Source organism: Neolamprologus brichardi, chromosome 19 (assembly GCF_056152115.1).
Source record: "Neolamprologus brichardi isolate AB-2024 chromosome 19, ASM5615211v1, whole genome shotgun sequence".
NCBI lineage: Eukaryota > Metazoa > Chordata > Actinopteri > Cichliformes > Cichlidae > Neolamprologus > Neolamprologus brichardi.
The window spans coordinates 5884710-5907794 of NC_142122.1; the positions used below are offsets into that span (position 1 = coordinate 5884710).

Sequence of the window (23085 nt, forward strand, 5' to 3'; positions counted from 1 at the left end):
AAACTGATTCTCTTGCCAAGTTATACACAACCAAACTTAATGGATAAAAATAATAAGGCAGATTTCAATGTTTTGTCACATTTCACAGCAACTAAGCGCACCACCTCATCTTCATTTTATTTGTCATTTTGCATGTATGTGTGTACATTTTAATTCATTTAAATAGTCCAATTGGTAATTCTAAATTAACTATAGCTATGAATGTTAGTGTGAATGGTTCTCTGTGTCTATGTGTTAGGCCTGTGACAGATTGGTGACCTGTCCATGGTGTACACTTTGATAGCTGAGACAAGCTCCAGATCCCCTGTGATGCTGAATTGGATAAGTGGAAGAAAATAAATTAATTGCAGTGCTGGAACTGGATGCAGAGTGGTAACAGCATAGACTGTATATAAAAAATGGACAAATCCTGCATAAATGCTAAAGTTGATTTTGAACTCAACGTTAGCATTTTGGGGTTTTTTAGAGTCTGAAGTTATGGTATTTGGATGACAGAGTGAAGCTAGTGAAGCAAGTTATCAGCTTTCTTAGCCTTTCTGCTAATTTATCCCAGTGGGCACTTATGATACTGCAACAAACAGAACAGAAAAGAAAGTGCTACTGCAAAATGATCAGTCACTAGTCCTTGTTTTACACATTATTCCATCGAAAATCTACAGCCTATGCAAAATGGAAACTTGCCTCTTTTTTCTGATTTAACACAAATTAAAGTCTTTTTTTTAACACATTTGAAGGTTAAACACTGGCAGCAGCTACTTGTTCACATATTTGCTTTTGGGAGTGTTTTTGTCTCTCCAGCAGTTCTTGTCTTGCTCTGGACTATTCAAAAGACCTCCGTCTGTCTCATCTATTCTTTTCTACACTATGTTATAACCCTTCAGTCATGCCCACTGTGGGTGCTGAAGATCACATGCAAAGAGTAGAAGCCAGTAGAAGGGAGTTCTAGTCGAAGTTAAACTCTCAAGGACTGTCCTTAAAGCAAATAAAGTTTCTTCTCTCTGGGCTGCAGGCCTCTCGCTGTAACTCCACACTTTGGGGTGAAGTTAGCTGAGCTGCAGTTTTTGAGAATGAAAGGAAAGGAAAAACCGAAACCCAACTCCACGAGGGTCTGCCTGTCTGCTATTGTGGATATTTTTATCTGCCGCGCGTCTATGGCGGAGACACAGAGGGAAATACGAACCAGCCAACCCAAGCTGACAGTGAGGAGTCAGACTGTCAAGAGGTCTGCTACACCCCTCCTCCCCCCCACAGCCTCCCCACCCCCTGCTGCTACAACACCCAAATGGATTGTCATATCAGATTTAGGTGTATAGGTTATTACACCCTTGGGTTCCTGTTTCCAACACACCCGTCCGCATGGCAGGATTGAGTTCGAGGACTCTTCTTGTTTTCTTTCCTTAGTGCTGTTCCTGATTTCTTTTGATAAAGCAAAGTTCAGGCAACTCCCCGGATAAAGTTCAGGGATAATAACGAGTGCCGAGCATTTTTAGTCACTTCCTCTAAAATCCTTCACTGGACGTAAATGAAGGACAAACATATTTCTGAGCTTGCTTTTGCACCATATAAACTGTTGCAAAAAATAAAAAAAAGTTTTTGGACTGTGAACTGAGAATATTGTCTGCGGTTCATCTACAATAAATCTTTATTATAGACAGACACATAAAGTTGCAAATCACACAGTTGTGATTTTTGTGTCTTTATTGAATTCACTGGTTGGAAAAACAGAGTCCGTGGGTCTGAAATGTCTTGATTGAACAGCCCTCTTCAGAACAGGACTCTGACTCTTACTCTAAAAACACGTTTCTTTTGAACTTTGGATCATTATCCTCTTGCCTCACTTAGACAACCTCTCCTAAGCTTCAGGTCATGGACCGCTTTCCTCTTCTCTTCCTTCAGTAATTACAAAGCACAACAGCCTCAAGTAGCAAAGCTGACCCTAACCTGGATGGTTCCACCACCATGCTTCACAGTTTGGATTAAGTTTTTGTCCTGCAGTGACATTTTTCCATCCATCCATTCGCTTCCGCTTATCCTTTTCAGGATCACAGGGGGCGCTGGAGCCTATATCAGCTGTCATAGGGCACGAGGACCCCCAAACCCTCCTTTGAGCAAGTGTTTTAGCAACAGTGGAAAGGAGAAACTCCCTTTTAACAGGAAGAAACCTCCAGCACAACCAGGCTCAAGCAGGGTTTCAGTGCTGTAGTTCTGTCTGTAACCAGACTGAAATTGAGCAAAGATACTGTTTCCTTCAACAATCTGGAGCTGACGAGCAACAGCTTTGGCCCAGGATTTTGGAAATAAACAAGAGTTTGGAAATTGGCCTTGAATTATTGTTTCCCTGGATGTTTTAAAGTAATCTGGAATACAGCCAGATGAAAGGGATTGATTGACAATAGTGTGAGAATATATCCAAAAGATCTGGGGAAGAAATTGATTTGAACTTGGACAACAGAACTGGGTGAGAGACTTGGAGTGGTTGAAGAGGTACAGACTCACAACACAAACTTCTTTCTTCCTGTTTATATTCTTAAAAGTTTTTATGGAGGTGTTTGTATATAAAAATCACTCTGAGCTTTATTTATAAGCGATGTTATACCTAAAAACCTTGTAGTAATTGACATTTTTTGGGCATTTCTGATTCATGCGGTGATACATCTGTAAAAATCTTTGAATTAAACACGTTAAAAAACTGGAAAAACAACTTTTGCACCTGATTTATGTTCGACAAAATTATCAAAATTATGTCGGTGCAATAGTTGCCCTCACAATTTTAGTAAATTTGTAATACAAAGATATATTTCCTCTATTTAGGTAATCAACCGGGGAAGTTTCGGGGTGATTTCTATTAGTTTATATCGTTAACATGTTTAATTGTAGTGTTGCACCTTAAGTCATCAAAGAAATCCTGCTCATTCCAAATTTTTTCTTGCAACTACATGAACCAAATTCAGCCCAAAAACACATTTGTACAAGAACTCAATCGTTATTAAATCTCAGCCAGTGGCCCCATTCTCTTCACATACAGCAAATTTTCTGCTGAATTGTTATGAGGATTAATTTGTTTCTTCCTGCAGAGAGCTCCACACTTCAGAGTCAAGGCTAGTGCCAAACGTCTTAGCAGAAGAGCCTACAGTTGCTATCATGCCACGTGTAGCTAATGCATGTTATTGTAAGACAGAACAGCAATCAGAGTAATGCATTTAGTATCAGTTTATATGTTTCCTTGCATCTGCCAGTCTTGCAGTCAAAGCTGGGAAATTAACAGGCTAATAGCTGGCTTTACTTGTGATATTATAGTATTCACATCAAACTATGGACACTTTCAAACACCTGACCACAGACTAAAGTGAGTCCTCCCTGCATCAAAATGTAAAGAATGAAGCACTGACATTTATGTGTATGCACTTTTCCAAATACACATAATAAAACTCCGCTCTCAACGCATCGGCTGTTGCTTGACCCCAAACAATAACTGCTGATTGTGGTCAGCTGCTCTTTAGCCTGACGGTGACGGAGTAATGAAAGGATATACGAGGATATACGAGGTCAAGTGCAGTTGTACAGTTGGCTGGGACTGTCCTATCATTATTTCATGGCAAACTAATGAAATAAAATAAAATCTCTGGATTAGATTTAATGTCTAAGACCACAGAAGAAAGTCGAAGAGGACAACTGATGAATTTCCTTGGTTCAGAAAAACATCTTCTCTTCCAGACCCACTCTGGAGGACATGTCACAGTCTACATTCAAGACACAGCTTCATGAATGAAAACACAGAGGATTTACAGCAAGGTGCAAACCACCGGTTACACGCAAGAACAGGCAAGCCATTTTAGACCTTAACAGAGAACACCTAAAAGAACCTGCACCGAGATCTGAAGCATATCACATTTGTCAAACATGGTGTAGACGTGGCCACGTATGCCTGCCAGCACCACAGGTAGAGTTTACAGAAGAGAAGCATGACCTCAGAGGTGTACAGGGCTACGCTCTCTGCTCAGATTCAGCCAAATGTTGCAGACAGAGCTCCACAGGGGAAATCAATAATCAGCCGACGCACACTGCAAAAGCAACCCAAGAATGGACTATTCTTCAATGACCAAGACAGTCACCTGATCTCAACCCAAGAGAGCATGTCTGTACAGGTATTAAATACAAAACGGAGGGCAGCGAGACCCATAAACAGGCAGTAAAGCATCTAAAGGAAGGAAATGCTGTATATGGTGATTTCTATGGGTTCTAGACTCCAGCAGGTCATTGACTGTCAAAGATACGACAAGAAAATAAACAATGCTTTTATTTAAAGGTATGTTAGTTCGTCTAAATACATCTGAGGCTCTGAAATGGCTGTAACACCTAAAGTAGTAATGCAGAATTCTTTTTAAACCCCTCTAGTTAAAACTGAAAGTACGCACTTTATTCCGATGTTTCCCTAAAAATCAAGTTTTTAACGTATTTTAGCTATCTGCATTTTCTTGGTGTTATTTCTTTCTTTTTTGCAGTTATCTATAATAAACTCGCTATCTTTGTGTTTCTTTGTATTTATGGGGAGCTGGTGACCCCGGTGCTTACCTGGCAGTGTTGAGGAGAGGGTGCTGAGTGCCGACCAACTTCCTCAGGTGCATGGCAACGTTACTGAGCTCGTCACTGAGGAGGCAGCGGAGGCTCATGAAGGAAGTCGGATATCCCACGATCTTCTCTGCATCGGAGACAACTTTGCTCCAGTTTGAGGATCCAGAGCTGGAGAACAGACTCAGCGTCCTCAGACCTCCTCGGGTGGACAAAGCCACGCAGGACAGTCGTGACCAACAAGGTGAAAACATCTTCTCTCCTACTTAAAAACACTCGAGTAGCCCACAGCTGCTTCTGACAGCAGCTACTGCAAGTTTAAACCGCTCATTCAACCGCTAATGCTGCCACATGTCATTAAGCCGAACCGCGTTTAAAAATACGTAAAAATAATCTCGAAACTAAACAAACATAAAGTCAAAGTCAGAATATACAGCTGTATTTCACTACCCACGACCTGCCACTGCAAGCCGCCATTTTTACACACGTGATACGTTACGTCGAAATACGTAGTTAGGGCTGTTATCAGATTCCGCCACGCCCCTGCTCCGGAGAGCACGCCCAACCAAACTCCTTTTAAAAAAGGGGGTATTTTAAAAGTGTGGGTGTGGTGTTTTATTCGAAATATCACAAGGTGAGTATATATCATAAAATTTATAATTTTTTTTATTTTGACACATGTGACGACAGTAAAACATTACTGACAGCGCCATATTAGAGTCACTGAATTTGTAGATATTTGAGATTTTCTTTCCCAAACTAACCGTACAAAATGAACTGTATAGAAGCTTCTGCCTCTGCCAGGCAAAGGTAACTCCAGTCAGTAATGTTTTACTTTTACGGAGTATGTTCAATTTTCAACTTCCTTTTGAGTAAGTTCAAATTTATAGAAATGTAACTCAAAATTTAGACCCAGTGAGTCAGAATTTTGAGATGCTCACCTGGAATTGGCTTATGGGCAGCAAATAAATAATGAAAACACCAAAAGTCAGTTGCGGAAAAAAAATCCATATTGTTCATTGACTGAAAAAATGTTTTAGTTTTTAATATACATGTGTTGAGATTATTTTCATTTAACACTTTTGTCTCTCAAATTTGCTATTTTTTATGGTAAGTTTGTCATGGTTTTTCCTCCTAAATTTAATACTTTTATTTTATATAAGCATGCAGAGGTGAGCTATTATTATTATTATTATTATTGTTATTATTATTATTATTATTATTATTATTATTATTATTATTATTATTATTATTACTATTATTATTATTATTATTATTATTATTATTATTATCATTATTACTATTATTATTATTGTTGTTGTTGTTGTTGTTGTTGTTGTTATAGTGTAATTAATAAGCTAATCTTTTTTTGGTCACTTGTTAAAAATTGCACTGCTGTCAGCAGCCATCTGTTTTTTAAGAGAAAAATGTTTTATAATCCAGGATCAGAAAAGCAGGTGAGCAAACCAGTAAATACAGACCTTCAGAGTGTTGGTAGGAATCAAACTGGAATGTATACTGGCGCCAGTGAAACTGACCGACGTAAATGAATATGTTATTTAGTTTCTTTCCACAAGTCTGAATGAAGACACTGAAGCAGAATGGAGTAAAATATAAATACTGACCAAATAAGGGGAAAAAAAGTGTTTTCAATTTAATAAAAACTAAACTTTAACACCTAAACTAAACATCTATCGTCACTCTCCACAATGATAGCTCAATATTTTGTGGGCTGTTTAAAAGCCTCCACACACATCTATGACAACAGCACTCCTCAACAGCAACAGCCTCCCAGAGCAGGACTGCAAAACATGCTCATTAATGGCTCGATGAACATATCAAAGACCACGTGGTGTTGACCCATCCACCAGATCTCCCCAGATCACATCAAACAGATGGATTTTCTATTTGGAGGAAATCAAGCTAGTGCAACCATTCCTGTTTATCTCAAATTACTTAATTAGTTGAGCCTGAAACAATGTAAGATAATATACTAATATATAGAAACAATTATTTTAAAACAAGCAAAACTGTAAACTGACAAAATGTTAAGTTATCATTAACATGTGTTATCTAGAAGTGAGCAAAGATCAAAAAATGTCTCTTCACAGCAGAAAGAGCAGTGTCTGTGGTCTGCTAATGTGAGGGCCCATCTGCTTTCCATTTGAGTTGGATGTTATTACATACACATTAGTAAAGCTGCTGAATGAGGGCAGCACTGCTTTGTGATTTAATGTGTTTTATATGTAATGTGTAATCATTAGAGAACATCAGTTCTCCTCAGTTTTGTAAAAAAGCAGCCCCCTTTCTTTCTTTCTTTCTTTCTTTCTTTCTTTCTTTCTTTCTTTCTAACTGACAGTGACATTATTTTGCTCCTGCTTCAAACAGCTGTGAGTTTCATTTTCAGTCAGATTACAGCAAATTAAAGACATACTGCCTGAGATTTTAGGCCACTATGCACTCGCTTTTGGTTAAATTGTGGTTTAGGTCTTCCCTAACTTATTATGTGTTTGTATTCAGGCAAATGTCAGATAAGAAAACCATGAATTTAAATGTCATGTCACGTACTTCAGCTAAGGAAAACCCCTTGAAAATATCAACTGATTTCAAACTGTAATAATGAAAAGTGAGCGTCCTCATGTTGCAGTTCATGTAACCCAATCTTTGTGACTATATAACCGTTCCACAGTGTGATAAGGTAATGCCCTCACAGCCTCTGTGGTTTAACAAAGCTTTCATTGAATCCTCCTCCATCTGCTTATAACAGGACTGCAGAGAAGTCTGTCAAGGACAGCTTACACAACACGGAGCTGCATCCTCTTTTACTGTAGCCACTTACAAAACACACACAGATACAACGTTCTTGTGTTTAGGCAGTAGGAAAACTGCACTTTGTAACTGAGCCATGTATTCCTTTTGGTGATTTTGAGCAAAGAAGGTTAGGATCAAATTTAGTTTTAGCAAATTTGTACCAGAATTCTACTGATTCATGTAAGATTGCACACTCTGAGAAAATAAAGTACATTATTGTATCTTTAGAGATGCATTTGGGCTGTACCCTTTAAGGTACTTCTCTTTTACTCTAGACAGGACTTTAAAGGACCTTGAAAAATCTAGATAAGATACTTTATCTATCCAAAAGTTGTGATATTCTTGTGTTACATCGGCTGGAAATTTAACCAAAAACTATTTAAAACTGTTCAAATAAAGTAGAATAGCTCAATAAAATAAAATACAATGTAACAAGACAAAAAAGCTAAATAAGTCAAAATAGAAGTAGCACAATTAAACAGAAAAAAAGTTAAATAAAACAAAAAGAAAGAGTTCAGTAAATAAAAGTCTAAATGAACTAATAGAATATGATTTTAAAAGCTGAATCTAAGACACTATGAAGTCAGTAAGTCAGTGAGCTCAGACATGAGAGGACGGTTCAGACTGATAAAGAATTAAACTTGTCAGTTGTATTAAATGTTTTTATGCATCTTAAATAAAGGTATCATTTTAAAATCCAAGACTAGAAGTTTTACAGAATTTTGGTTTACATTGGGCCAAACACAGACCAGATGTTGAAAGACCTTAAAATTATACACATGTACCCTTAAGTCCAGTAATTTGCTTTAAGGTGTACACAGGTGTGGATTTTACACGTAAGATCAAAAATTCACTTCGACTGTAGCCCTTTTTCAAAGTGTTAGATTTAAATTGCACTAAACCAGACTGCTGTAAACCTGGGGGAGCACATTAAAGAAAGGGCTCCTGTCATGTAGCTGAGCTGCCACTTTGCAAGGCAAGGCAAGAGCATGCACTGTAACACACAAGTCATCTCACCCTGACCCCACATCACGGTTCACAGCTCCTGTTCCTGCTGATTTTCCGGCTCAAATGGGTGTCACTATGCCACGAGCAGCCTCAGCAGCAGCAGCACTCTCAGCAGCTTCCCTTATTGTAATTCCACTTTAAGGCAGAGGGATGCATGAACCTCACGGCCTTGAATTCAAAGAAATATCACAGAGTAAAGGGCAGCTGGATCAGTTTTGTATGACACAAAGAAAATGATGCATTTTAGACATGAGGAAAAAACACAATTTCTAAACATTCAGTCACATTGTCTTGTTTAAAGAGCTTTGCAAGACCAGCATGTACCGGCATGAATGCACAGTATATGCGATAATGTGTATACTGAGCTGATACATGTTTTCCTCCGGAACAATCAGACTCAATCAATATGGCCTACCATGATTTATTAGGACAGATTTTTTTTTTTACTGTAGAATATTGGACGGTAATGGAACAACTGCAGTAAACAGGATTGATCAGTATAGTGGAAACCACATTGTATAGATCAGCTCTGGAATTGATTTACATTTAAACTGTTGGACTCGTGCTCACAGTTGTATTGGAAAGAGAAATGTCCTGTGGGACTTCTGTAGTATCACTCTCATGAATCTTTCAAGTCTCTGCAAACAGGTGTAATCAGAATAAACCTCAAACTAAGTAAAACTCTGATGCTGATCCTGTCTTTGAGTTGCAGCACATTTCCACACCTCCCCGAGCTGGCTTCTGGCTACTATGTACCACCACTATCGCCAAGCTCTGCTTGTAGACCAGAGGGGGGTGTGGGGGATTTACCTGGAGATAACTGCTGCTTTGCTTTGCTATATCCATGCATCTATCTATTCTGGAGCATATCCCAGCTGTCAGTTAATGAGCCAATTCAAGGATATCAAAGATATATTTTAAGAAATCCCCATAAGTGCAATGGGCAACACTTCTTCAGCTACCATGCCCCTCTAATCTGGCACCAGCTCACAGTTTGGGTTCAGGAGACAGACACTCTTTCTTCTTTTAAGATTAGGCTCCAGTCTTTCCTTTTTGATAAAGCTTAATTAGGATTGGATTTGTTTACCCTGAACCAGCTCTAATTTATGCTGCTTAGGGCTCAAGTTGCTGGCATACTTCCCATGATGCACTGAAGATTTCTTGAGCTCTCCCCATCTTTTCTTTCTCCCTAAGTTTGTGTTTTGTCCTGTTTGTTGTTTGTGGCCTCTCTCTTTCTCCTCACACCCCAACCAGTCGTGGCATGTGACTTCCTCCTTTGTGAGCTTGGTTCTGTTAAAGAGGAAGGGAGATCTTAATATTATAGAGTCACATTATAAGGCCTCTTGAGATGGCCACTGTTGTGAACTGTTGCTATATAAATAAAAGTAAATGGAAATGACATAGTTCGTGGCCCCAGTTGGTCCTTTGCATGTTGAGAAATTAGTGAGAAAAAGCAACACTGTGAGGGCCAGATGGAAACTTAATTTCAGGCACGCTGCACTTCTCTTCTGTCTGCACACGCACGCACGCACGCACGCACGCACGCACACTTTATTTATGCACCTGCTCCACACTTTTCACTAAAATTCTCTTTGCAGGGAAAATCAAAAAGACATAGTTTCACTGAACCCCTGCAACACTGGCCGACCTGCTGAAGCGCCACAGAGCTCTCCACCCACTGTACTTGCTCAGTTCTTCCTACGCACTGAAACTTTGATTTTGTGGTGTTAAATGACTGAAGGAGAAGGGTTGGGAACTAACAGCATGATTAAATGTTGCTATGACCAACAGCAGGCTCCCCTGAAAAGGCTGGAGGACTGTGTGGGGGCACCTGTTTGCTGGTTACAGACTGTCACCATGAGGGAGCACCGCTAAGTGGATGTGACTGCTCTGATTGCACTCCATGGGAAAGCGAGAAGAAATAGCCTACCTCTGATCATCAACGCGTCATATAATGTTTCAGCGGACGCCCCTCCCCCTGTCTCGTTTTTTCCCCTCACTCAACCTCTCCTTTGACTCACAGAGGCGGCTCACCACTGGCGCACGGACCGTGGAGGATACGGGCAGAAGATGGCTGACTTAGCCGGGCACCGCAAGCCCTCGGCGGCATCACCAGCGTCACACGGGCCGCTGAAAAGCTGCAAGACACCCGCCGTCTGGCGACTGTAAACAGCTGCCTCTCTCAACCCCTCCTCTCCCCTCCTCACCGCAAATATTGACAGAAGTATCACAGAGAAAACATGGCAGAGATGGAAAAAGAGGGCAGACCTCCGGAAAATAAAAGAAGCCGAAAACCAGCTCACCCAGTGAAAAGGGAAATAAATGAAGAGATGAAGGTAAAGGGGGATCTGTGCCCAGCTGCATGTGATTACGCGTGGAGTGGCTGTGAGGAGCGTGCATGTGTGTTGAAGCACTAGCCAGGCAGTGAAAGAAAATACGATGCACTGAAGTGCAATTGGCTGCGTGATAGTGAAACTTTAATTTATGATGTTTTGATTTATCCAAGTTCTATTGTCACATCCACGCTGAACGCCAGGCTCTAAGCGCAGCCTGCCAATACCGCCTTGCACAATGGATGCGGCACCCATTCACAGCTACTCCTCTACTATTAAGTTTTGAGTCAGTGGAGGAATACTGTCGCTTCAATTCATGGCATAATCTATCCGTTTGTGTGCCCTGCCTTTCATGGCTCACCCAGAGTTAATGGAAAATCCAGTGCGTCAGTGAAGGCGTCAACAGAGCTTCTACTATTACTATTAATACTGCTACACTACAGCGCAGGGGAGAGCGGCCAATGTGCATAATTAGTGTAAATCAATGGGGGAACACTGGTTTCCCCGCGATGCTTTTGTGGGTTTGTCTCTGACTGGAGATGTTTTTGTATGCCCGCGTTTGTGTGTGTGCTTTTGCTAGTGTGTTGACCAGCTGCCCAGAGGCGTGTGATCCAGATGTGCGTCTGTGAGCTTTACGCACCCGACAAGAGCACATTGTCTCCCGGGATCGACCTGCACGATTCTCCCCCGTCGACATTCAAACACACGTTGTTTCTATTCCTGTGTTTTCTATTTTTTTCTTCGCTCGGTACACATTGTGATATTTGAGCCGTGAGCTCCGTGTGGTTCATTATGGAGCAAAAAAAAAAAAAAAGAAAAGAAAGTGCTCGTGGCGTCTGTGTGTGACAGAGGCAGGCTGCGTGTCCGCTTTGTCTACATCTCCTCATTGTTTGTACACATCTGGCCGGAGACGCAGAAACACCCGGTGTTTTCACTGTTATGGGCTGAATGTGCAGGTGATCACACCGAGAATAACTGCGGCAATTGTAATTTTTTTCTTAGGTTGTCAGAGGAGATGCGAGGGTGCTGGCTTTGAGCGAGTCCTGAAACAACCCTGGGATAAAAATAAATAAATAAAAAAGAGCTTTTTTGTATGTAGACCCCTCCAAAATACCCGCCGCGTTCACGTGTCACTGCTTCACTTATTTATTTATTATTATTTTTAACTGTACAAAGAGGGTAATGTGCACTTTGCTGATAACAAAGCAGCTGTCAAAGATGCATAAGAATGGAGCAGTAAACTGTAATAATTTTGCACAATTTCAAACCAGTGCAATCTACTGTTATTGCCAGCATTTGCTTGAACAGATGCATGCCTTCACTTTTAATTCTCAGAGTCCTTGTTTGTCAGATAAAATTCATTGTAAGCCTAGAGGAAGGAGAGTCCACGCTGTAACAGAATTTTAATTGAATGCACATTTTTTCGTGATGAAATGAGGCACATTTTCTCAGGAAGAATAAAGTTAACCCATCTTTCTCTCTCTCTCTTTCTCTCTCTCTCTCTCTTTCTTTCTCTCTCTCTCTTTCTTTCTCTCTGTCTGGTCCTGATGGCAGAAGGGAGGGATGCAGGGTTGTGGTGGTGGGGGCGGGTGTGTGTCAGGCAGGGTTTTCTCCATGGAGAAATTTCCCTAGTTCTAATACTAAAGGTGTTCTCAGAGGAGCTTTTAAAATGTGCCCAATGTTTCCCAGCTGCATTTTAGGCAGAAGGAGGTGTCTTCCTGTCAAATTCTGCAGCACAAGTCTAGGTTTGATTTTTGTCAGTTCTGTCATTATTTCAGACGTCAGCTATCAGGCTAAAAATCTATTCGCAAAAGACACAAATTAAAAAAAAAATCACACTGAATGTCTCATCTGATAATTTATCACTTTGACCAAGTAATTATATGATGCCAGTCATCAGTCAGAAATGATGTTTTATTTGCAGGTCTGTGTTTTGCTGTTAGATGACAGATTTTGTGACACGGGTCATCATTCAGGATTCAGCAGAATTGACATCTCTTGTATGTTTTGGAGAGGTGTCATGCCCGTTAAACATCTCATTTGAATGGCAGCAGCTTAATTTGTCATCGCTTTTATTTTTTTAAAATTTTGAATATGTGAGCAAATAAAGCTGTCAGCAGCTTGTGGATTCTAAGATATGACAATAAATGCGTACGGCAGTGCGGCGGATACACTGTAGAGCTGTGCCGATGGTGTGGAGGGAAAAGTGATGCCGCCTCGTGACAACTCCAATATCTCCATCAATACCAGGGGAAGCTACTAAAGGGAGTAGCAGATGTGGTTAAGGTGTCAAAACACCTTTAAAAGGCTAAACAAGTTCGATTGCAGCTCCTTACACAACCTTGGATTTCAACTCTCATTACATCACACAAGCTGTTGTCTATACACAATTAATTTAAGACACTGATCCAGTGGTAGAAAGTTCCACCTGCGTGCAGCCTTCACTTTAAATAACATGATTAATAAGTGTAATTTGGCACATGTAAAACCTGGATTCAGCTTTCTGATGCTCCCTGCAGAGCTGCAGTTAATTAATATTATGCTGCAGAGTTGCATGACGGTTGCCTCCTTCAGAACACCAAGTCCTGAGTTTAAAAGTATTGATTTTCTGCAGAAAACTTTTAGGTTCTTCTGTTCAGAACAAAAACAGACCTGATTTGTTCCCGTCTCCTCTTAAGATTCTCTCATCTTCAATAATACAAACCAAAGCTGGAGGAAAACACAGAGGGAGAGAGTGAGGCACACAATGTGCCCTTTTGAGGGATCATACTCCTCTGAAAAACTAAACAGTCTGACAGTGTTTCCTTCATCTGGCTGCTTAATGTGCGCCATGGTAAAATAAGCCTCGGTGAGTAATCTAGGAGAAGGAGGAGTGGGCTTGGAGGGGATATGAAACGCTGGAGAGAGGGGTAAGAAACAGGGGAGAAAGGAATGTATACAGCACTGGGCTGGCTGAGCTGTAAAAACTGTAACCCGAGCGTCTCCGCTGTATCACATATCAAGGAAAGTAAAGGGAAATGAAAGCAGAGGAGAAGGAGAGGCAGAGGAGGAGAGAGGGAGCATGGGAGTGGAAAAGTGGAGAGGAAGGAGGAGGAGGCAAAGAGGAAACTTGGCGCGTGGATTCAGGAATTTTATCATGGTGTATTGTGTCCTGCTCTGGTTTCCACCCGCAAGGTATCCAGTTTCCACCATCATCATTACCACAAGCCCTACTGGCCATGTTTGGGTCTTACTGGAGGGGAAACAAGGGGGAAGACAGACAGAAGCAGGGTCAGCTGCTGAAGTTGTGACAGAGAAGTGTCAGCTTGTGAGGCGAAAGTATCAGGATTAGGTCATCAATAAGCTGCTAATTATCCTGCAGATTTAAGTGAAAGCTTGTAAGAGTCCCTGTGAAAAGGGTATTTTACTGCAGATGGTTTCCAATTATTGACCGTATCGATCTGGGGTAGGCAATTAATTTTCCCAAGGGGCCACATGAGAAACAATAGGCCACACCAGTAGGCTTCTCAGCTTATTGGTGGCCTTTGGAAAATGAATTGCTCACCTCTGGTATAGATAAATACACTTAAACATCATAAACATACTGTGTGACCCAAACCTGTAGTGCACCAAGAGAACATCAGAAATGGCATAAGGATTTACAAAAACATTTGGAACTGCAACTCAGACAGTGAAGCCATAAAAATCCTTGACTATAGACTGTATATAAAAGATGGAAATAGCCGCCGCGTCACCAGTTTGTCACCATGTTATTCTTTAGTAACTATATTTGAACGAGAGGGTCGACTATTTGCTAATGCTGGCAAGCTTGGTGAGCAAGGTACCACCCGTATGCAATGCACACTTGCTAATAAGCACTACAATTTAACTTACTAAAAGCAGTTGCACTGACTCATTAGAGTGCCCATTGATACGTTTAATTGCACCTCTCTCAAATTAGCCTAGCATTTACCTGTTGGTCTTATCATCTTCACCACTGAAAATGCATGAATTCAAATTTTAAACTGGGATTAAATGTTTGGTGTCCGTGAGTCCTCTTGGGTCTAAGTCAGCGGTTCCCAGCCTTTTTTGTACCACGGACCATTTTATGTCCAACAATATTTTCACAGACCGGCCTGTAGGGTGTCACGGATAAATAAAACCAGTACCGGTACCAAACAGAAGAAGATTTATTCATAACACATGGGAAAAGACCCAAAGAAACCGAGTTAACGATAAAAACAATGAAAAATAACAATATAAACTGATAAAAACCCTGAAAACCATAAATGTCACACCCAAGCCTCAACTCTCACGGCCCGGTACCAAATGACTCACGGACCAGAACTGGTCTGTGGCCCGGGGGTTGGGGACCGCTGGTCTAAGCGTATGTCACTTAGACCAGCGGTCCCCAACCCCCGGGGAGCAAGCAAAGAGTAAGCATGAGGGTTGGTGCACATGTCTGCATGACTTCTCAGACTCATCCGTGGAGAATTTACATTGCAATGCACCAGCTAAGCATGAGCCCTAGGCAGTCCAGCGGTCCGTGTCCTGTCAGGAATTGAGTATAATCTAAGCCTCAATAAAATAAAATATTCAAGTCTAACGGTGAGTCAACTTTAAGTGGGCATTTGAGGAACTTGAATTTTTCACACGTTTATTTTGGCTTCATTTCACATCTATGTTGCAACTTGACGGGCATATAGGAAGTAACCTTTAAAAACGCTCAAATCCACATCTACAGGGTCACAGTGACCCTGTAGCTGCTTCAACACCTCTTTGATGGATTGTCAACTGCATATGTTAAGCTTCATAAATACAGTCCTGAAGTATTAGATTGCACTGGATGAAGTTGTCTGCAGTAATGTAGTGGCCTCTCAGTGTTAGAGATGGCAAACAGTAGCATCTGCTCTGACAGCTCAGTAGAGGTGCTGTCGCTGTAAGTCACTGCGTTTACAAACAGTCTATGTTTATGTACCTTTGTGCCTATTTGTGAGTTTTCATAATTTATCTTTAATGTTTCCTTAATACACTATATAGCTTTGTCTTTGTTTTATCACTCTCATGCTTCCTGCTCTCATCTGTGCTCAGAGGGTTTTGCATCTTCAGTTTTCTTTAATTGTCTATAAATGCCATCTACCTGCCTGTGACTGTAGGTGAAAATTGTCCTATATTTGCATAACCCGACTTCGCCGCTCACGTTAATTAACACGCACAGTACCTTTTAAATAAAATAAATGTAGACCATAAATAAACCATTTCAGGAGAAAAGTAAAGGTGAAGAGCTTGAATTAGAGAGGCAGTCAGCAAACACAAGCAATACTTGGAGTACTTATTTCTCCACTCATCACATGTTAGCAGAGAAGGATAAAAAAAGCAAGCATGCTTCATAGGTGTTGTATTTATACTGTATATACAAAGATATTTAGTGTTATAATCCCCCCCCCCCCAATGAATCATGGAAGGCTGGCTGTATCTGTTTAAATCTATGTTCTTGTTACATTTCTCATTTCTTTGTTTACTTGAAAGGGACAGAGCTCATAGATTAACAGAAAAAATACCTGTAAATAAGCCAGCTTTAGACTTATGGGGTAATTTTCATTTACTGCCCTTGGCCTGTTCCTACAAGAGCAACAAGAATATCAGTGATCATTCCAAACTGGATCTATCAAGTTTTCCAGTGACTTAGCTTCTAGAGGTTGCAAGTAGCCTAGAATGGCTGTTTCTGGATTATAAGGAGATAAAGTCCATAATAGTGGAGATGCATTTTACATACATACATCATTTTTCCCGCAGCATTGCAGGCATTTTAAATCAGGATAATGATAAATGCTTAAATCTGAAAGCCTGCAAGTCAACAAACCGATTCAGTAAGTCAGCTTTAGCGTCTGTTCCTGTCCACAGTGGGCTGACATTAGCCACTCGCGTACTGGTCGTAGCAGACCAACTCAACTTTTTTTTGGTATGAATTCAAGCCTCACTGTAAAAGAAGGGTTATTCTATTTCTTCTTTTGTTTTGAAATGCAGCGTATAATTATCTTTGGTCATTTCATGGCTTTTTGAAACCGCAGTTCTAGAGCCAGCAGTCGGTCCCTGCTGTCGTTCTTTCTCTTTACTGCTTCACTGACAAAAGAGCACATGGGTAACAGCAAGTAAAGTTGTAGTTTTCACTTCACATCTTCTCCTTTGCATGGAGAAACCAACACAGTGATGAATGTTCTGTCTTATCATCAGTCAGCATGAAAAAAAAACATATTTCAAGGTCGATGTCGTGTGAAGGTCCCGAGACTCTGAGACATCCACAGGGCTCGTTAAGTTGGGTTGAAAGGGTGTGCTGAGGAAATTTAAAGGTACTTTTTCTCATTTCCATCACCAAATTTTGAGAAAAAAATTTAACTACCAGAAGGTTAAAGGGAATAGATAATGCTACTTTCAGCTGCTTCATCATTCACGGAGTGTCGCCACAGTGGGTCACTCCACATCTTTGATTCGGCATAGTTGTTTTAATGCCACACGTCCTTAGTGAAGGCAAGACCAAACAGGGTTTGTGTCTCCTCAGGGATCAAACCAGATGTGTTCTTCTTATTATGTGAATTTTCTCACTGCATCTTCTGCTTGTACAAATCGATATTACTTGAAAGTACCTGCTGGTCCTTGTTCAGCTTCAATTGATAGGTCTTCTGCACAATGTAAAATAAAGTAATAGTGGTTGTTTTAGTATTGCTTAAACATTGGAATTTTAACAATAAGTTCCTTTAAACAGATAATCCACCTTATTCTTTTGCATTTTCCCACACAGTCAGAGGTAGTCTTCTAACTGGCTTTTACCTTCAGTTCTGCATTCATCATGTCGGGTTGCTGTGTTTGCTCTGTGGAGCTAGCCCAGTTTCACAGCACTGTTGCAGAACCCCCTGCTGCTTTCGTGTTTGATGATCCCATTGGAAAGATGCACAAAGTCCAGAAAACTTGTTCTTGACCAGGCTTTCCAGGGAGGCACCGTCCCCTCTGAATAACTCAAAACATGAGGCAAAACACATGCAGTTAGTCATTTTTTCCAGTGAAGAGCTTCTTTAAAATGAATCCATTGTTTTACTTCACCAGTGAGTAGTTTATAGTAATATCCCTCAGCAGGTTGGCTGCAAGGCATTATAAGTTACACGTTTTTTTTAAAGGCTGTAAAAGAGAATCAACCTTAGAGAAACACCAATTTCCTCTGATTATGAGCAAAGACTTGAGCAATCGGTAACATCACAGGCATTCACAGAAGCTTTGGGAAAAAGATTTTGCAGGAACTTTAGGCCGAAGGTAGAATCGCCTTTATTTCTCTGTCTGCACTGCAGAAACTGGAGACCATCATGGTTCTTAGAGCCTCCTTTAAAAGTTCATTTTTTTACCTTTATCGTTTTACAGCATTGGCAACCACCATCAAAACCAAGTCCAAATGCTGGTTAAAGATAAGCCGTGTAAACAAAATCTGTTGATGCAAAACTAGAGAAAATGAACTGACAGGGAAGTCCAAGATTTATGTGAGGGAGGGAGTAATGTGCAATTTTGACTCCTCAGAATGAGATATGAACTTTCTCGAGATCAGCCAAAATCAGGAAATCAGCAGGGAACACACTTTGACCTCAGTTTTGTCCAAGGCTCTCGGAAGCCTTTGTGATTATTACAGCAGATAAACAGAGATTTTGTCCATTATGAAGCAGATAAAAAGGCTATACATCCAGTGTAACATACAGATACCTGCAGCTGCCCTTCTGCCTCTTGCTCTCCGGCACATGCAGAGCCAAAGTTGGTGCCGCTGCTTTGATGAGCCGCCAACAGGGATTAGATTCCCCTCTTAATAACGCTCCCCCTTTCTCGAAGTAGTAGGGTGACTTAGAGGACAGGATGGTAGGAAGGAAAGGGAGACACAGAGAGATGCTGTGTTTTTGTCTTGGTGATGTGGTTATTTTACAGCTACATCCGTTTACTCAGGAGTACATTCAGCCTGGGTTATGCTCCATCTCGTTTGTTCAAAAGGAGGATTTTCTCCTGGGTGATTTTGTTCCTCTCGAGGTTTCATCCTTGCAGTTGGGCTAATTGCTGCACTTGTGCCTGCCAATTTGTGCGCTTCGAGTCTGTCAGCACTCTTCCTCTTTTCACGTTATTGTTATGTAAGTCGCCCATAAATCTTCCTCTCCATTAAGGTTTCATTAATTATTCCCTTAATTTTAAAGAGGCCATAATGGGCTGGTTTACAGCCTTTTAATTTTATTTTTAGAATTTTACTGGAATATTATAGACTTTTTAATGTTCAAAAAAACAGACATTATTTAAAAAAACATACTCTGTCGTAGGCATGTCGTAGCAGAGCTTTAAGTTTGTGTAGCTAATTTTTAAAAATTGTAATATTTAAAAAAAAATATCACCCTTTTAAATTCTGTAAAGGTTTATTAAGACTTTACACTAGTAGGAGAATAGCTGCTTTTGACAGGTGGCTTGTATTTTATTTGTATTTTCTGTGTCTTAAAATTAACATTAGATTATTTTTAGACGTATCTGAGGCATGCATCCATACATAGAATAGGTACATCTTGCTAGCCAGGGTTGCTAGTGTTTGGCCCAAGTCACTCAGGACTGCTCAGCAACCCCCTGACAAACACCAGCTGCTTTAGAGAAATGTGTATTCCCCTATTAGTCGGCAAGTGGTTGCTGGGAGTCACTAGGTGAAACTGGTCACTAAGAAGTATGCGTTGGTATATGGTGTATAGGTGTGTATAGGTGTATGATCCTAAACTGAAACTGAAATCCTTGCGATTGCTTTGGCTGCTAGCAGATTACATGGAAGACAGATTTTTCTGCAAATATCTTCCAACGACTCACTAAGTGATAGTGAAACCGAAACGTATCACATGAAAATGCTCACTTAAAGGAGCTGCTCCTTTTAAAATGTCTGTTGCAGCAGTAAGGTGAATATTCTGTGTTTCAGGATTGCGCCATACTCTTTCAGATTTCTTCCATCCAAACATGTGACCAATTTCACCTAGCTACAGCCAGCAACTTCTCACCAGCTGGTTGGGGAATACAAATTTTCCCGTAGCACCTGGAGGTTTTCAGGGTTTTCCAACCTGTGCGACTGAGGCCTTGATAACTTGGCCTTAGGGCCAGTCCTGGTTACAAAAACCAGATGGCATATACAAAGAACGATTGTAAACCAATGGGGTACATCACAGTGGTTATTCTTATCTTTTATATAGAGACTATGGTAAGAAGCTATAACCTTGGATCCTATAAGGGTAGGCATTTAGAGCTACTCAATTTCATATGTTTAGACTAAAATATTTTGACTAGTTCAATTAATTTATATTAAAACCAAGTTAATAATAATAATAAACTATTTTTGCTAACTGACTGACGGTTCAGCCATAATTGAGGAAAGTGGTTACAGTTTCTCATTTGTGTGTTTTCTTTGTTTAATGGGGTTCTATAATATGTCAAATCTAGTAGTTTTAGAATTGATATATTTATATAATAAGCTAATAATAATTCTAATCGTTAAATGGAATGGTAATTAATTGCAGTCCTAATTTACTGTGTCCTCATTATCTGCCCCGCATGTGTGTGGAAGGACTCTCTGGTGTAAATGGAGCACAGATAAACACAGTTAAAGTGAAAAAAAAAAAGAAATTAATAAAACATGTTTAGTTAAAACTTCAGGAGGCGAAATTGTGACTATTTAATGGATGTGGAATGTGTTCACAGCGTGTCTTAGTGGGTGACAACAAGGTTATGTATTTAGCTGTCAGCACCTAACTTTAGCTCTGCTCAGGACGCGGTACTAAATCTGACTCCCAGGAACCTTCAGGCAGAAAAAGCACTGCTGTCACTCATCATTGTTCAAGCATTAGCGTCGTTACATCTGCACACATGAGCTGTCCTCATTAACAGCCTTCACTGCTTTAACCACCATTTTTAAAAAAGCTCTGTGGCAAAAAAAAAAAAAAAAATGCAGGCTGCGATTATGAATGTTTGGATTAGACTTTAATTACTGTAAATAATCACTGCAAATCCTTTCATTGTTGATGGTGATGCTGTCTAACCTTGAAACCCACAGAGCTCCAGATGTGCGCTCACATGTGCTTGCATGCTAGGCCTGCAGGTACGGCATGCACATGGATGTTGTGCTTTGACTTCACCTGTTATTGATTCAAACTGTGCCCTGCACCTACCCACTGACCACCCCACCACAGCGGTATTTAATAACAGACAGATCGATAAATACTGTCATTCTTCATTAATAAAGCCATCCCTACATTTTGGCTTCTTTTAACTGCCACACAGGTCTTCCTGCACAGCACTGCAGAAAAACTATAGGCTCTGTGTGAACACAACCAAACTGAGGTAAAACTGAGTCAAGAGTGGTGCTACTACTCTGTGGTACAAATACAACACAACCTGAATTTCTCCATAAAATGCTTAGAAATGGACCAAATGTGCTGATGAAGCAGGAGAAAATCTGCCTCTGTCACTTCTGTGCATGCCACAGTGTCTCAAATAAGCAAACAGTGCATGCTACAGTGAATGTTGTGTGTGTGAGAGCTCGTTCCCACTTGTTTTTTCCTTGATATAATACATATAATACCACTGTAAGCAGTATTCAAACTGCAGTTATCATTGGTGATTGAGTTTGTATTAAGTAATTAAGCCGATGCATCTACCTGTTGTCTCCAGACTGGAGCTCCATGCACACCAGGCCACACTGTGTCAGAAGCCATCAAAGCAGACTCTTTCTTTTCTTTTCAAGAGCTCTACAGGGTATTTTAGTGTGAAAGTACACCACCCTGCCTCCACCGAGACTCTCCAGATTCATTTTCTTTCCCAAATTAAATTCTACCCTCGGATACGGTCACTTTATCACCCACAAAAAAACACAAATTGATGCTGCAGAGCTGCCTCCATGCTACTCTCTCCTGAGAAATCTGAACTTGCCTAACTTTCTCTGTCTGATTACTTTGGTGTGAAACAACACAGGTCAGCATAGGGGCGTGCAATGAGCTGATACCCCATCTTTCTACACCACCACAGGCTGTTGGAAGTCAGATGTTATTCAAGTGCATTTTTATTCCACGTGAGCCTTTCATGTACATCTTTGCATCGAGTCTGAATGTGTTTTCCAGATCTGTGTGCGCCAAATCTTCCATATCAAAACATTTCTTTTCTTGGTTTTGCACAGGTGGTTTAAAAAGCAACATAGTTACATTAAAAAGGTCATTAAAATGAACTCAAGAGGGACAAGTTTTATAACAAGTCACATGAACATCAATAGTAGATGCCAACACTGCAGTATTGTTTGGCCTGTTGATATGATGCTTTTAAACCACAGCTGCATAAATGCAAAAGATTCAAGGCAACACGATGATGCTAATTGGTAGCTGAGCTCCTGATCATGGAGGAGGACAAATAAACAAACTCACAAGACATTTCATGTATTATACTAAGATATATAATGTAGAAAAGACAGTTATTCATTTTAATATGAATGTATACGTGGACAAAAACAGGGCTCAGGCTTTGTCCTGTGACCCATACACCGCACAGTTAGTAGCCTAATTTTCCCATAAACTACATCCCCATCCAACAAACATCTAAACAAATGAACTAAAATAATAATTGCAACACTCCTTAGTTTAGATTTAAACTTTATCATTAATATTCTCATTACTCGAGAAGAAAAACAAAGTACTGATTATTAAATCCTTAGCAGTGACCCTTCTGACCTTTCCAAATCTAAACGTGACCTTGCTTTCGCCATCGCGCCCCTCAGCTTTTTGAACCACCTGCCTGAGGAGATAAAGCTCCATGACTTCCTTTAAATCACTTATCAAAATGTTTTTAAAGCTTTGTTTGACTTGTCTTTTATCAGCTCTTATTTTTAAATAATTTTCTGCTATAATTACTGTATTGCTTTTATTCTTTTAATGGTATTTATTAATTATTCTGGCATTATTCCACTTTTTCTATTTGCTATTTACACGTGCTTCTTAATTAATATTGTTATTATTAAAAGTAGAGTTACCTCATAAGAAAGTAACGTTAAGTTAAATGCACTAATCGCACCAGCTGCTGCATTTTTTTCCTCCATGTTGGTAACAAATGTGAATAATATGAATTAAGGCTGGCTGTGAGTGTCAGAGTGCTGGGTGGCACCTCTGACACTCACTCCACTCCACCCTGACATGATCGCCCTTGCTGTGTCGTATCGATAGGAGCTGTTTGTAATTGACATTTAACTGCTTGTTGTAGTGATTAGTGAGTGACGCCTGCTGCCATGATGAAATCATATACAGAAAAATTGCAACTGACCATTAAATAAAGAACCAGCACCTCTGATTGAGCATGTGGC

The 23085-nt window shown here is 40.3% G+C and overlaps 2 protein-coding genes across 7 annotated transcripts in view; one reads left to right on the plus strand and one right to left on the minus strand.

The window, feature by feature from the left end:
* The window catches only part of pdss2 (prenyl (decaprenyl) diphosphate synthase, subunit 2), a 35689-nt gene extending 30621 nt beyond the window's left edge, over positions 1–5068 (minus strand). Inside the window, exon 1 of the mRNA XM_087832752.1 lies at positions 4573–5068. Coding sequence (XP_087688878.1) covers positions 4573–4823 — 251 coding nt within the window. The 5' untranslated portion in view covers positions 4824–5068. The remainder of the gene's footprint in view (positions 1–4572) is intronic.
* sobpa (sine oculis binding protein homolog (Drosophila) a) overlaps positions 4638–23085 on the plus strand; it is a 57968-nt gene continuing 39520 nt past the window's right edge. For 4 of the 6 annotated variants that reach the window (XM_087832747.1, XM_087832746.1, XM_087832749.1 and 1 more), the window contains exon 1: positions 10400–10724. In XM_087832747.1, coding sequence (XP_087688873.1) covers positions 10629–10724 — 96 coding nt within the window. In that variant the 5' untranslated portion in view covers positions 10400–10628. Of the gene's footprint in view, positions 4814–5965; positions 6027–10399; positions 10725–23085 lie in introns of those variants that run through there. The other 2 variants (XM_087832751.1, XM_087832748.1) reach the window with 2 other exon arrangements.